Source organism: Macrobrachium nipponense, chromosome 5 (assembly GCF_015104395.2).
Source record: "Macrobrachium nipponense isolate FS-2020 chromosome 5, ASM1510439v2, whole genome shotgun sequence".
NCBI lineage: Eukaryota > Metazoa > Arthropoda > Malacostraca > Decapoda > Palaemonidae > Macrobrachium > Macrobrachium nipponense.
In genome coordinates, this window is record NC_061107.1 from 124,062,604 (window position 1) to 124,076,524 (window position 13,921).

Consider the following 13,921-nt stretch of genomic DNA (forward strand, 5'->3'; position numbering starts at 1 on the left):
TGTGTGTGTGTGTGTGTGTGTGTGTGTGTGTGTGTGTGTGTGTGTGTTTTGATCTGGAGATCATGTGGGCGTGTTCCGTGATTAATGTAATTTAGGAATTTTTGGGAAAACACTGCCGCAGTTACGTGTGAGTGGGATTGTCTACACCTGGGCAGTTGTCAGTCAGTTGTTCTGGAGGTAAGGTGTTGTGGCCCGGGGCTCGGTGGTTGCGAGTTTGTGGCAAGGGACTTTCCCTCTTTCCCTTTACTTTCCTCTTTGGTTGGTGAGTTGGATCTTGAAAGTCATCCAGTAATAGTCTGAGGGAGCTTGCAAGGTGAGTTTACCTACAAGAATTTAGGAAAGAACTCATAACAAAGTGTTGGAGGAAGTTGCATGCTGATCTCAGTGAGAAAATGCCTACAACAAGCACTGCTGTTAGTAAATTTAAGGCCAGCAGAGTCTGCTTTGAGCAATTCAGAAAACAAATGGACATACATTCTATTTCAGGGATTAAGGACAAGTTTCCAAAGTGGAATGTTGTAAAAAATTTTGTGGAGAATTATCATCCCAACAAAGAAGTTGTATTCTGTGTTGCCAACCTCTTTAATGACAATGCTTTAACTTTAAGCAAATTTTGAAGAAATAACAGAAACAAATGTTTCTGGACAGTTTTGCTGTGCAACAAGGGTCCAGTAACTGTCATGCTGGTCCTAGTGCCAGTGAAAAACTATGTGGGGGAAGTAACCTCAGATAGTGCCGGTAAAAAATGAAGAGAAGTAACCCCAGATAGGTCCTTGATACCTGAAGTCCATCTGGAGGGAGATTTCCCTTGAAAACATTAACCTCTCCTCCTCCCTCTCCCCTTCTCTCCGTCTTCCATAGGCTACCAAGTGTTTTCCATAAAGTTAAGTGATGTTAAATGTTAATTTATTCTTTTCATTAATCATTTATATTTATTTCTCACAGTTTTCTGTATGTAATACTATGTTTATTCCCTATAAAATGTGTTTTATGTTAATATTTTTGGGGTCTGGAATGCATTAATTGTATTTACATTATTCCTTGTGGGAATTACTGTTTCAGTTTTCATGGAAGGTTCTGGAACAAATTATGTACCAAAACCGAGGTTCCACTGTACATGGAAGTTAATTTTCATCTGCATCAAATGTTATTGCCCATAAAGAAGTAAAATGACAAGAAAAAATTGAAAACTGAAACAAAAATACAGTAATATTCAAAGGTACATAAAGTTATCTTCAAAGGTAACAAAATCTGGGAATCTCCTCATTTTGCTAACTAGTCAACATACACACAGTCATTTAGTTAAATACTGAAGAAAAAAAAAGATTGCTTAAATATGCACCAACCCACCAGTGTTATCTTATCATTTTCCTGCTAAAGTGAAACGAGTCTGGAGATATATGCTCCGGGTATAAATACGTAGGTTATGTTATGTAATGAATTTATGGTAAAACAAGTGAAATTTATTGCCCATCATATAAAATCTTAACTTCCAATTGCACAAATGTGTAGGGATTTCTGGGCCTTGATAATTTCTCCTGCTCTCTGTGAACCCAAAACTCCAACAACTTTGGTGATATCAGACTGCTGGTACAGTGCACAAACTGTGTTATTTCCTACATGCTTCTTTTGAGTACGACGATTTTGGTTGCCATCCTGTGAACAAAAAATTTAATGAAAAAATTGGCTACTTATTATTTTCCATTATAATTATAGTGAAAAATGGTGATCCAGAATACTAAGTGCCAAAATAATAACACCAAGAAATACAGATTACAAAACAGTATACTAGTACATACAGTACATATTACCAAACATGTTCTCAAACCATAGGTAATGAAATCCTACCACCAAAATGTTTACATTTCAAAACTTGCTTACATACAAGTCAGTCTTACATGCACTGTAGGGGGCAGACAACACTAGTTAACAATAAGATGACTATAAAGAACTGCAATTTCAAATTGACCATGTGGTTAGCTAAAAGTATAACTACCCAAAGGTAGAGTGCTATGTCCACATACTATAATTGACTCATATTTTGTTTTTAAGCTTCATTACGACCCACTACTGCTTGTGCTGCACTGCTAAGATTTTAAATACTAATCAAAAACACATTGTAGAAGGACACTTATGCCATATTATGACAATGACCGATATGAATCTGAGGCAGTTTATATTTACTGGACTATATGAATCTTACCTAAGATAATACAGTTTCTATATAGATTAACAAAAGTTTGGTCTATGGTAATCCTGTACTATAAGTATTATGGGAAAGGTGAAATAAACATCAGAAGCATTCAGACCCTACTTCAATAAGACATATATGAGAAATAATACCATACAAAGGAACCTATAAGATTCATACAGGGTAAATTAATCATGTATTCTTAACCCACTTTGCAGGGACAGCAAAAACCGCATACTAGACCTATGTCACTGCTCTTTGTTAAGTGAGCACTACCTGACTATACATGCTGATACCCAATCTCTCTCAGCCACATTCTTGGCAATATTTATTACTGCTAAATATCTTGTGCATCCATTATCATCATGATCTGAACATGTAATAATTAATTGTGGTATCTAAATATCTTAATTTATTTAAAACTGAGGTTTTAAACTATATTAATTAATTTCTTTGACAATACCATCAATCATTTTGTCTCCACATTTCCAGACTTGAATGTCTTTGCACATGTACTCTGTGGAGCCACCAGTATGTGCAAACCATCCTTGTAATGCATCACATGGACTGGATGCGAGGGAGAGAAAAGAATAGGGGGGCCTGAAAGGTGGCTACTCATTGCAGATTGAAGATTTTCCATGAAAGAATCAGTTTAATGTTTTAAAAACTGCATGTACTTCATCATAACCAACACCCTAACCCCTACACCAATCATTCACCAATCATACTGTGCCCAAATCACAAACATGGAGGGAGGTTCAAAAGCTGAGATTCACAGTTTAACAGAAAGTGTAAATTTGATTAGCCTAACTTCTTGTTTACGAAATATAGCCAAGATAGTATAGTTCCCAATCGTGTTTGTCTAACGAGCCTTGGTGTTTGCTAAAGACCATTACTGTATTTCCTTTGTAGTATATCTTATAACCAAACTAAAGGGGTCCCCCCGCCCCATTCGCGGGGGATGCATACCAGAACCCCCGTGAATAGTTAGAACCCGCAAATAATTGGAACCCCTATAAAAACACTGAAAACAGCCTATTTTGTTAGTTAGAACTCAAGAAAAACCCACTAAAAATTTTTATACTTGGGTTTTTTAATAGTTTTATCACAAAAAATGCATTTAATGATAAAATTGATAAAAAACCAAGATTTTGTGGATATTTCTCATAGAAAAATACTGTGAACATGCGAATTTTTCATGAATAATGCAGGGAAACGTTCCCGATAGAAGTCCGCGAAGTGTCCGCAATGGAGAATACGCAGTAAATGGAGTTCCCGAAGAATCAATGAGTCGCAATCTGGACACGAATACAGGGGGTCCACTGTAAATGGAACGTTCCCGATAGAAGTCCGCGAATGTGTGAGTCCGCGAATCTGGAGAACACGAATACAGGGGGTCCACTGTAAATGGGTTTTGTTATATAGAAAGTTCCTAAGTTATCCTTAATATTGTGGTCTTTCCAAGTGTTGAAGAAAATACATTAATGCAGATCTACTTATGCATATTACACCACTGGTAGTAATCTCCCAAGTGTTTTAAAGATTGCTGTGACACTCTCCTTTTCCAATGAGAATATGATACTTACTTCTTCATGTGATGTTGCACTTTGTCAAATATATATATTAAAATATGAAGAGATATTGATTTTATATAATATTGGTTTGATAATCCCAAAAATTATTATATTTACCAACTAACGTACCCTATAGCCTTGAACTAGTGTTTGGGAATAGACCAGGTAATAAAAAATCATGAAATACTACATAGAAAAATACTGACTGGGGATCCATTTCGTTTTGTCTTAATTGAGGTTAGAAGCATTCATGAATAAAGCCTTTAAGGTACGTAATGTTATTACAGTAATTGTGAATTAATATTTTAATTCATTACTATTACTTCATGACTACAACTCGCTGATCATGTTACCCAACATCAAGCTATGGACACATACTTGTGGCCTATAACCATTTGTGAGTATATTGGCAGTGTGCTGAAAAACGAAAACTACTATTGACCAAAACTCGGACATTTATGGTAATTAAGGTGCCGATATCTAGTCAATGGCTCCGATAACCTGTTAATGGCGCCATAACTATGATCAGTGCCTTATGGCACTGATAAATTGCCAATTTTATGGCACTAGGCAAGGGCCATAAAATCGGATCACCATTAACCAATTCTGCCGATAAGCGGGGACTGCCTGTAGCAGCAACAAGACCAGTTAAAAGAATTCTTTGACACTAGTCTGGTCACCATGATGATCTGGATAGACCATGAAAAGGCTAATCATTAAGGACTCAACAGCAACTACCAAAAACAGGTTTTTACTATATCAAATCCTGTTTTAGAAACCATCAAAGGAGATGGTTATCCTGCCTATTTATATGAAAATGATAGCCCCAGAAGCAACCTTTCTCCAGTTTAATGGAAAATATTGCACAATTCTTGAGAAGCAGTACCCTCTCCAAGAGGCACTAACCTTCTATCCCATCCACATTTACAGCAATCAGTCATGTGAAAGCAGAATTTCAGAATATTTCGGTGATTAGGAAACAAGAAGAAGAAAAAATAAACCCATTTATATTTGTCATCCCCAGTATCTGATAATTCTGCGAGGGAATGGGCAACAATTGTCCTTCCTTTCGAGGCAAAAGCTCCCACTGGACGTGGTAACACAGCAATTGGGATCCCTAAGAGATAAATCTCAGGAGAGCCATGACTGAATTTTATGCTAGGCTCCAACTCCTCATTACCATAGCTTCTACTACTATGCTGGAAGTAACTATTAAGGGGGCTGGCCGGAACCCCTATACGTATATGGTGGTATAGGGCGAAAAATGCAAAGTAATGAAAAAATTCATGGAGCTTCATATGGCAATTGAGAATACGTATACGAAATATTTCGTCAAAATTCCTCTTACTTTCGTAGTTACAGGGTAATTACTAAACATAACTCAATAAGCCTAAATCATTCATCCGTACAAGAAAATGCAATATTTCTTCTGTTATCGTAAATTTTGATAATTATTGGCAAAGAAATTGTGAGAAATGGCATCTGTAGAGATTCCGTGGCTCGCAGAAGCGTCTGAAGCAAGTATCTGGTTCAATCATGAATCAGTTGGACCATAGAAGTCGAGTAGATTACACGTTCGAGCTTCACCTCGTGATATTCGCTTGCTTTTACGTATGTTTATGTATGTTTCGGCAAGAAGTTCATCATGCCAATGAGGAAAAGACAAGGAAAACATCTCGCTAACATACAGATGAAGAAAAATCGCTCAAGTATTATTGCAGAATATCATAATATACGCGTAGTTAGTGAAGAGAGAGGGGAGGGTTGACTAGTAACGCCCCCTTCTTGCCTGACAGCACACGTCACACTGTGCCCAAGGCTACAATCTTTGAGCAAAGAGATCTTCATTTATGATAAATAACATAGTTGTGGTTTTTTAATACCCAAAATGGAATATGAAATTCATAATAATCATGATCTATTAAATTGTCTTTGTAAAAAGAGAGTACACCTTCGAGTTTCACCTTTGACATTCTCTTACATTTACGTTTGTTTATCTTTGTTTCGGCAAGAATGTCATCATGCCAAAGAGGAAAATACAAGGAAAACATCTCGCTAACATACAAAAGAAAATTCGCTGTAATAAGCTGAGTTAGTGAAGGGGAGAGAGGGGGTTACGTAGGAAGGAGTGCCCCATCTTGCCTCAAGCAGTGCCCCAGGCTACGATATATGAGCAAAGGGATCATCATTTATGATTAAATTATGATAAATAAAATAGTTTTGGTTTATTAATACACAAAAAAGAAATATACATTCATAATAATCATTATTTATTAACACTGTCTTTATAGAAATACGAAGGAAAACTTTGAACGCCCGTATCTCAAAACTATACTTATTGACCTTCAAAATCTATCTCCTCACTTAGTTTTGAAGCTATAACATTGGAATTTGGTATATAACTCAGAAAGACATTATAGAACAATCAAATAGAGCCCTTTTTTCCAATTTTTGTTTCGTCTTTTTTTTGAAAAATTCATATCTAGCAAAAAAATGACTTTTAGAAAAAAAACTCTCCATTTGATTGGAGGTCGACATCAGGTCTATATATGGTGGTAATCCCAGGTCTTAATATTAAATATCAAGGGAGGAGATAGAATTTGAAAAATGGTTATTTTCGGGATAAATTGCCCTGGCGTCACAAAACCGAAGGTCAGAGGCGAAAATCATATGCGGTTTGGAGATGTCCCAAGTCTCCTTATTAAGTGGTATGAATGTCAAAGTCCTGTCGTTAAAAAACGGCATTAGCCGGCCGGCCCCCTTAACCCTTAAATGCCTATTGGATGTATTAAACGTTGACGAAAATTGTCTGTTGGGTGCCGAATTGAAGTATGAAACGCCGACGCAAAAATGTTTTTTTAAAAATTCGCAGGAAAATAGTTATAGGCCTACTTGGTGAAAACTTTTGAATCACGCACCTTGAGGGATGCTGGGAATTCACGGATCAAGCTGTTTTGTTTACAATCGTTACCCAGGCGGGCAAGCGCAAATCTCTTTCTTCTTGCACTAAAAAGCATCAGCGACACATCTCAGAAATTATTTAGTCATTTTGACATAATTTTTGCACCATTTTATATTAGCCATTACATAGAGTTTTATATATGAAAATGTGTGCAATTTCATGTAGAATACAACAAAAAACAACCCATGGTTGTAGCTTTTATCAGTTTTGAAATATTCTCATATAATAACGATAAATGCCAAAATTTCAACCTTCAATCAACTTTGACTCGACCGAAATGGTCGAAAAATGCAATTGTAAGCTAAAACTCTGATATTCTAGTAATATTCAATTATTTACCTTCATTTTACAAAAAATTGGAAGTCTCTAGCACAATATTTCGATTTATGGTGAATTTATGAAAAAACTTTTTCCTTACGTCCGAGCGTAACTCTTCCCAAAAAATCAGAAATTTTTCCGTCCCATTGTCGTAATGTTTGCACCGTTTTATATTTGCCGTTACATAAAGTTTTATATATGGAAATGTGTGCAATTTCATGAAGAATACAAAAAAAAAAAAACAACCCATGGTTGTAGCTTTTATCAGTTTTGAAATATTCTCATATAAATAATGATGTGCCAAAATATCAACCTTTGGTCAACTTTGACTGACCAAAATAGTCAAAAAACGCAATTGTAAGCTAAAACTCTTACATTCTAGTAATATCCAATCATTTACCTTTATTTTGCAACAAATTGGAAGTCTCTAGTACAATATTTAGATTTTTGTTGAATTTTTGAAAAAATCATAAATTTTTTCATCCAATTGTCGTAATGTTTGCACCATTTTATATTAGCCGTTAAATAAAGTTTTATATATAAAAATGTGCGCAATTTCATGTAGAATACAACAATAACAACCCATGGTTGTAGCTTTTATCAGTTTTGTAATATTTTCATATAAATAACGATAAGTGCCAAAATTTCAACTTTCGGTCAACTTTGACTCGACCGAAATGGCCGAAAACCGGAATTGTAAGCTAAAACTATTACATTCTAGTAATATTCAATCATTTACCTTTATTTGCAACAAATTGGAAGTCTCTAACAATATTTTGATTATGAAATTTTGAAAAAAGAAAAAAATTTTTCCTTACGTCCGCGCGGTAACTCTTCCGAAAAAATCAGAAACTGTTTCCTCCAATTGTCGTAATGTTTGCACTGTTTTATATTAGCCGTTTTACATAAAGTTTTATACATGGAAATGTGTGCAATTTCATGTAGAATACAACAAAAAACAACCCATGGTTGTAGCTTTTATCAGTTTTGTAATTTTTTCATATAAACAACGATAAGTGCCAAAATTTCAACCTTCGGCCAACTTTGACTCGACCGAAATGGTCGAAAACCACAATTGTAAGCTAAAACTATTGCATTTTAGTAATATTACATCATTTACCTTTATTTTGCAACAAATTGGAAGTCTCTAGCACAATATTTTTATTTATGGTGAATTTTTTAAAAAAACTTTTCCTACGTCCGCGCGGTAACTGCCGAAAAAATTAGAAATGTTTTCGTCCGATTGTCTTAATGTTTGCACCGTTTTATATTAGCCGTTAGATAAAGTTTTATATATGAGAATGTGCGCAGTTTCATGTAGAATACGGCAATAAAACAACCCATGGTTGTAGCTTTTATCAGTTTTGAAATATTTTCATATAAATATCGATAAGTGCCAAAATTTCAACCTTCGGTCAACTTTGACTCGACCGAAATGGTCAAAAAACGCAATTGTAAGGTAAAAACTTTTACATTCTAGTGATATTCAATCATTTACCTTCATTTGCAACAAATTGGAAGTCTCTAGCACAATATTTCGATTTATGGTGAACTTTTGAAAAAAAAATTTTCCTTACGTCCGTGCGGTAACTCTTCCGAAAAAATCATAAATTTTTTTGTCCGATTGTCGTAACGTTTGCACCGTTTTATATTAGCCGTTACATAAAGTTTTATATATGAAAATGTGTGCAATTTCATGTAGAATACAATAATAAACAACCCATGGTTGTAGCTTTCATCAGTTTAGAAATATTTTCATATAAATAACGATATGCCAAAATTTCAACCTTCGGTCAACTTTGACTTGACCGAAATGGTAAAAAAAAACGCAATTGTAACCTAAAACTATTACATTCAAGTATATTCAATCATTTACCTTTTAGCAATAAGTTTAGAAATATTTTCATATAAATAACGATGTGCCAAAATTTCAACCTTCGGTCAACTTTGACTTGACCGAAATGGTAAAAAAAACGCAATTGTAAGCTAAAACTATTACATTCAAGTATATTCAATCATTTACCTTTTAGCAATAAGTTGGAAGTCTCTAGCACAATATTTCGATTTATGGTGAATTTATGGAAAAAACTTTTTCCTTACGTCCGCTCAGTAACTCTTCCGAAAAAATCAGAAATTTTTTCGTCCGATTGTCGTAATGTTTGCACTGTTTTATAATAGCCGTTACATAGAGTTTTATATATGAAAATGTGTGCAATTTCATGTAGAATACAACAATAAAACAACCCATGGTTGTAGCTTTTATCAGTTTTGAAATATTTTCATATAAATAACGATAAATAGAAAAAATTCGACCTTTGGCCAACTTTAACTCGACCGAAATGATCGAAAACTGCAATTGTAAGCTACAACACTTACAGTCTAGTAATATTCAATCAATTATGTACCTTCATTTTGCAACAAACGGGACGTCTCTAGCACAATATTCTTTACGTTAGGATAAGCAAAATCAAAGGTAAACGTTTTCTTTTCGTCATTCTCTGTGCAGAAAGTAATCAAATAGGGCAAATACTTTTGCATTTCGAACAAGGGCCAGCCCGGCCTTGAAATCAGTGGTGATTCATTCTTCCGTATCATTAGTCTAGACGGGCCGCATGCGGCTTAATTCTCCTGGGTTTTAAGTTCGTGGACAGGAGGGTTTTAGGTTTGAGAGAGCGAGGGAAAAGACGGTGGTGGGGAAAAAAAGCAGTGTAATTTATAGCATTAGAGAGGTTAACCTGGGTCTTCTGAGCAAATAGGTTAACGGGGATTTGCGTTGGTAACAAAGAAAAGCATATATTTTATCAACTTCCTGTCTCCATCCTCGAGACGATATCTATTAAAAAACAAACAAAAGGGAGATCCCATTTCCATTTTTTTTTATTATCAACTGTATGTGACACGTTTTCACATTAGGATTCCGTGAATTCCGAGACCAGATTTTTTTTTAACAAACCCGTAATTGCGTTGAGGTTCTGCATTTACGTTCTTTATTTCCCACGCTTTCACGTGAGGTTCCGTGAATTTCATGACCAGATTTTTTTTTATTTACAAAATCGTGCTTGCGTAAGGTTCCCCATTAACAACATTTTTGTCATGTTTCACGTTGAGTTTCCAAGAATTTCGTGACAAGTCTTTTTTTTTTTCTTTCTTTCTTTTTTTTCCCTCTCTCTCTCTCCCTTTTCACCTTCCCAACCCGTACTGGCATTGAAGCTTCTGCCTGTACGACATTTATTTTTTACCTTTTCACATGAGTTTCCGTGAATTTCGTGCCTAGATTTTTAATTTTTCCTTTTACCTTACAAATCCGTACAGGCGTTGAATTTCCGCCTTTATGACATCCCTTTGCTACCTTTTCACGTGAGGATTCCGTGAATTTTGTGACAAATTTTATTTTCCCTTTTACCGTACAAATCCATATTGGCGTCGAATTGCCGCCTCTACGACATCCATTTGCTACCTTTTCATGTGAGGATTCCGTGAATTGCGTGACCAGATTCTTTCGTTTTGTTTTACAAAATTTATTACCAAATCCATTACCGGCGTCGAGTTCTCCGCCGAACTGTAAATCACAGAGATTCTACAACGTGAGTTTTCCGCCGTGCTACGCACCAGTAGTAACTGTGTTTGCAGGTATTTATGGTCATCTTGCCAAGGCTGCGTTTAGCATTTCCGCATACCTCTGGCGACCTTTGCTGATTTTGCAACTACTTTCCACCTTATTATTCCCAGGCTAGTCTACTAGCGTTTTATGGCTGAGGAGATGGCCAGTAACGCAGCACTGGAGGAGGCTAAGGCCTTCACAGAAGCCGGAAAAGCCCTGGGGCTGGAGGGCACAAAGCTAATCAATTGGGTGAATGATAAGCTGAAGGATGCAGCCCAAGAGAGAGCAGCTGAAAGGGCATACCAAGCGGCTGAAAGAGAGGCGCAAGAAAGAAGAGAAGCAGCTGAAAGAGAATTTCAAGCTGCTGAAAGGGCACATGAACTGGCTATGGCGGTCAAGAGTGCCACCCTGGCACCCCCGAGTCCCACGCCTCCACAGCATGGGCGCCCTCATTAGGGCTTGGGACAATAACGAACCCGACACCTAGCTCGATCATGTCGAGCAGGTGTTTGGGAACTTCAATCCAACCCCTCAGGAAGTGGCCCTCCTCCTTGGCAAGCATCTCGCTGACAAAGGGCGGACTGCATTCGAGGCCCTTCCCCTGAATGAGCGACATGATCTCGCCTTCGTCCGAGAGGCGGCAATCCTTCGGGCTTACGAATTGACCCCAGACCGGTGGAGGCAAAAATGGAGGACTATGCCCAAGAAGACTAACCAGATGTGGACAGAGTGGGCAGCCAAGAAGACACTGGCACTCCGTAGGTGGATGAAGGCCTCCCATGCAACATCTGTTGAGGAGGTCTCAGAGCTCTTCCAGTTAGAGGACTTTCTTGCCTACGCCCCCCCTGACCTTGCCACCCACTTGGTGGACAAGGCCCCTAAGACTCTTTTGGAGTGCTGTAAATGGGCAGATGCCTATGACACCCACCATCCATTGCAGTGTTCTTTAAAGAAGAAAATACATCCTGCTCTCCCCCTCACTCCTGCTGCCACCTCTCAGCCTACCCAGCGCGCCAATAACCTTCCTCGGAAACCTGTGTGTGGGCATTGCAACAAACCCGGTCACACCACGGAGCAGTGCCTATCCAAAGTAGATCCTCCTCAGCAAGCTGCTGCCCCTCCTCTAAATGGACTACCCAATCATAGTAACAAAAACAACGGCCATTGGAACAGAAACAACAGGCACCCGCCTGATTTTAGCAAGTTTCTGTGACACCTGCAGAGTGCATGGGCACACTGCTGCCTGGGCGGGATGCCCCAAAAAAGCTCCTGTTTCTGCCATTGCTATGGCTGTGACAAATCCATCCACTCTAGGGCCCCCTGCTCAGGGCCCCATATTTGTCGCACCTCCAAGAGGTCACTATCCTGCCCACCAGGTCCGAGCTTTCGACGACACTGGTGCACAAGTCTTTATCATCCGAGAGGATAAAATTCCTTATGGAGCTAAGGTTGATAGGCATCAGTTCGTGACGATAGAGAACCTCAACCATGTCAAGATGTTCCTACCTACTGTCTGGTTGAGAGTCACATGACTTCACCGTTCGAAGATATGTACCATGGCAGTAGCAAGCTATATACCAGGAGGTTATGATGTCCTGCTAGGACAAGATTTTAAGTCTCCTCCTAACTTTATACCGTTTCAGGGCCACTGCCCTCACATAGCTCCAGACCCGTTCCACAGGCCTCCAAGGACTACCTCTGCACAGCCAGTGCCACTTGAAGGTGCCAGGCAGTGCCAGGCTCCATCTCTCATGGATGTTGGGCCATGCTCCAGTCCTTCCACTGAGTCAGGAACGACCTTAGTGCCAGTGCCAAGGCCAGACTCAAGTCTTCCTCCTGGAGCTCTAAGTCCCGGTCGCTCTCCCTCCGCTGGCTTGGCCCAACTACCCATGCCGGCAGTCAAGGAAGAGCCAATTCCAATAGAAATCCCCCAGGACACCCATAACCATAGTGGACACTCCACCGATGATGCGGCTTCGCCGGCCGCCCCAGAGTCGGTCCTCTCCACGGGTAAGCCCATCCTGAGTACCATTACCTCATCCAATCCCCCTCCATCAGTAGCTAACCGGTCCCTGAGTAATGACTCTGCCGAATCCTATTTGGCTGAAGAACTCAGGGAACCGAGCCACGCAGCATTAGGCACGGGGACGAGTGCCAAGGCTCCAGTTGTCGCAGCAGCTGGAGCAGATGCCCCTTCAGAATCTTCAAAGGGCTTGGATCCTCCAAGGCCCCCCGTGGCGTCGTCAAACCGACCTTGGAGAGGTCGAAGGAAGAAGGGAAAAGGGCGTTGAGGTTTTCCGAAACCCTACGAGAGCCAATAGCCTCTCTGCACTAGTGCCTGGCACAGTACCACCTTCTTATAGAGAATTCTGACCCTCTCCGTCCAGAAGAGAGTGCCAGACTCTGCTACTTCTACTTCTTTCTGACCCTTTCATAACTTTCTTCTCTTCCTTTTGTATTGTCTGTATCTTATCTTCCTTGGTTTCCTTTCTTCATATTTACTGATTTGAGGCTTTTTTTTTTTTTGTATATTGTATGCACTGCTTAGGCAGAGCCAAACTGCCAGCTACCCTGGCCTTGTATAAATTAGTACTTCTTTACGAACTACTGTCGTAAAAGTGCCATAATTGGCATCGTGGCCTATTCTAGGCACTTAGAATTCCATTTAACTTGGGAAAATTTTAGCCAGCAAACGTTGCTATAGCTTAGAGATGATTTCGAAGCCTGGCTCGTTTATACATTAGTTGGTTAGCTGTTCTGATTTAGTGTTATTCCCTAGTCTTTATATTTTGTGAGATTGACGTTGTTTTGATCAAATTTGCATTTCGTTTCTTGTGTGTTATCATATTTAATCCCTACAAAGAATGTCTCCATTAATTTTCCCCTTGTTAGCACACTAATGTTAGTGCTGATATAATTAATACTGTTAGGCGTCATCTTGTTATGAGACAAAGTAACTTCACGAAACCGTAGGGCCATTAACACACCTGAATGTGTCGTATCGATACATCAGGGTAGACAGATAAGATGTGTTGCCCTGAACAACAGAGATAGTAGAATTATGTAGGATGTAACTTACCTGGAGGTCTAATTATATATATAACCACTTATTGTTGTTCATTGTTATTCTCAGTATGGCATTATGTTTTAAGTGTATGCTTATTTGAATATAGAAAGTTAAACTTTAGTCAAGTCACACTTCATTTTGCTTAATTCTCTGCCTGTCGAGTAAGACTTCATGAATATTATGATTGGCAGATTTTGAATATTGCTTA

At 38.5% G+C, this 13,921-nt stretch overlaps 1 protein-coding gene across 1 annotated transcript in view; it reads right to left on the reverse strand.

Annotated features, from left to right (window-relative positions):
• LOC135215618 (U3 small nucleolar RNA-associated protein 25 homolog) overlaps positions 1-13,921 on the reverse strand; it is a 112,026-nt gene continuing 98,105 nt past the window's right edge. The window contains exon 8 of the mRNA XM_064250525.1: positions 1-1,656. Coding sequence (XP_064106595.1) covers positions 1,486-1,656 — 171 coding nt within the window. The 3' untranslated portion in view covers positions 1-1,485. The remainder of the gene's footprint in view (positions 1,657-13,921) is intronic.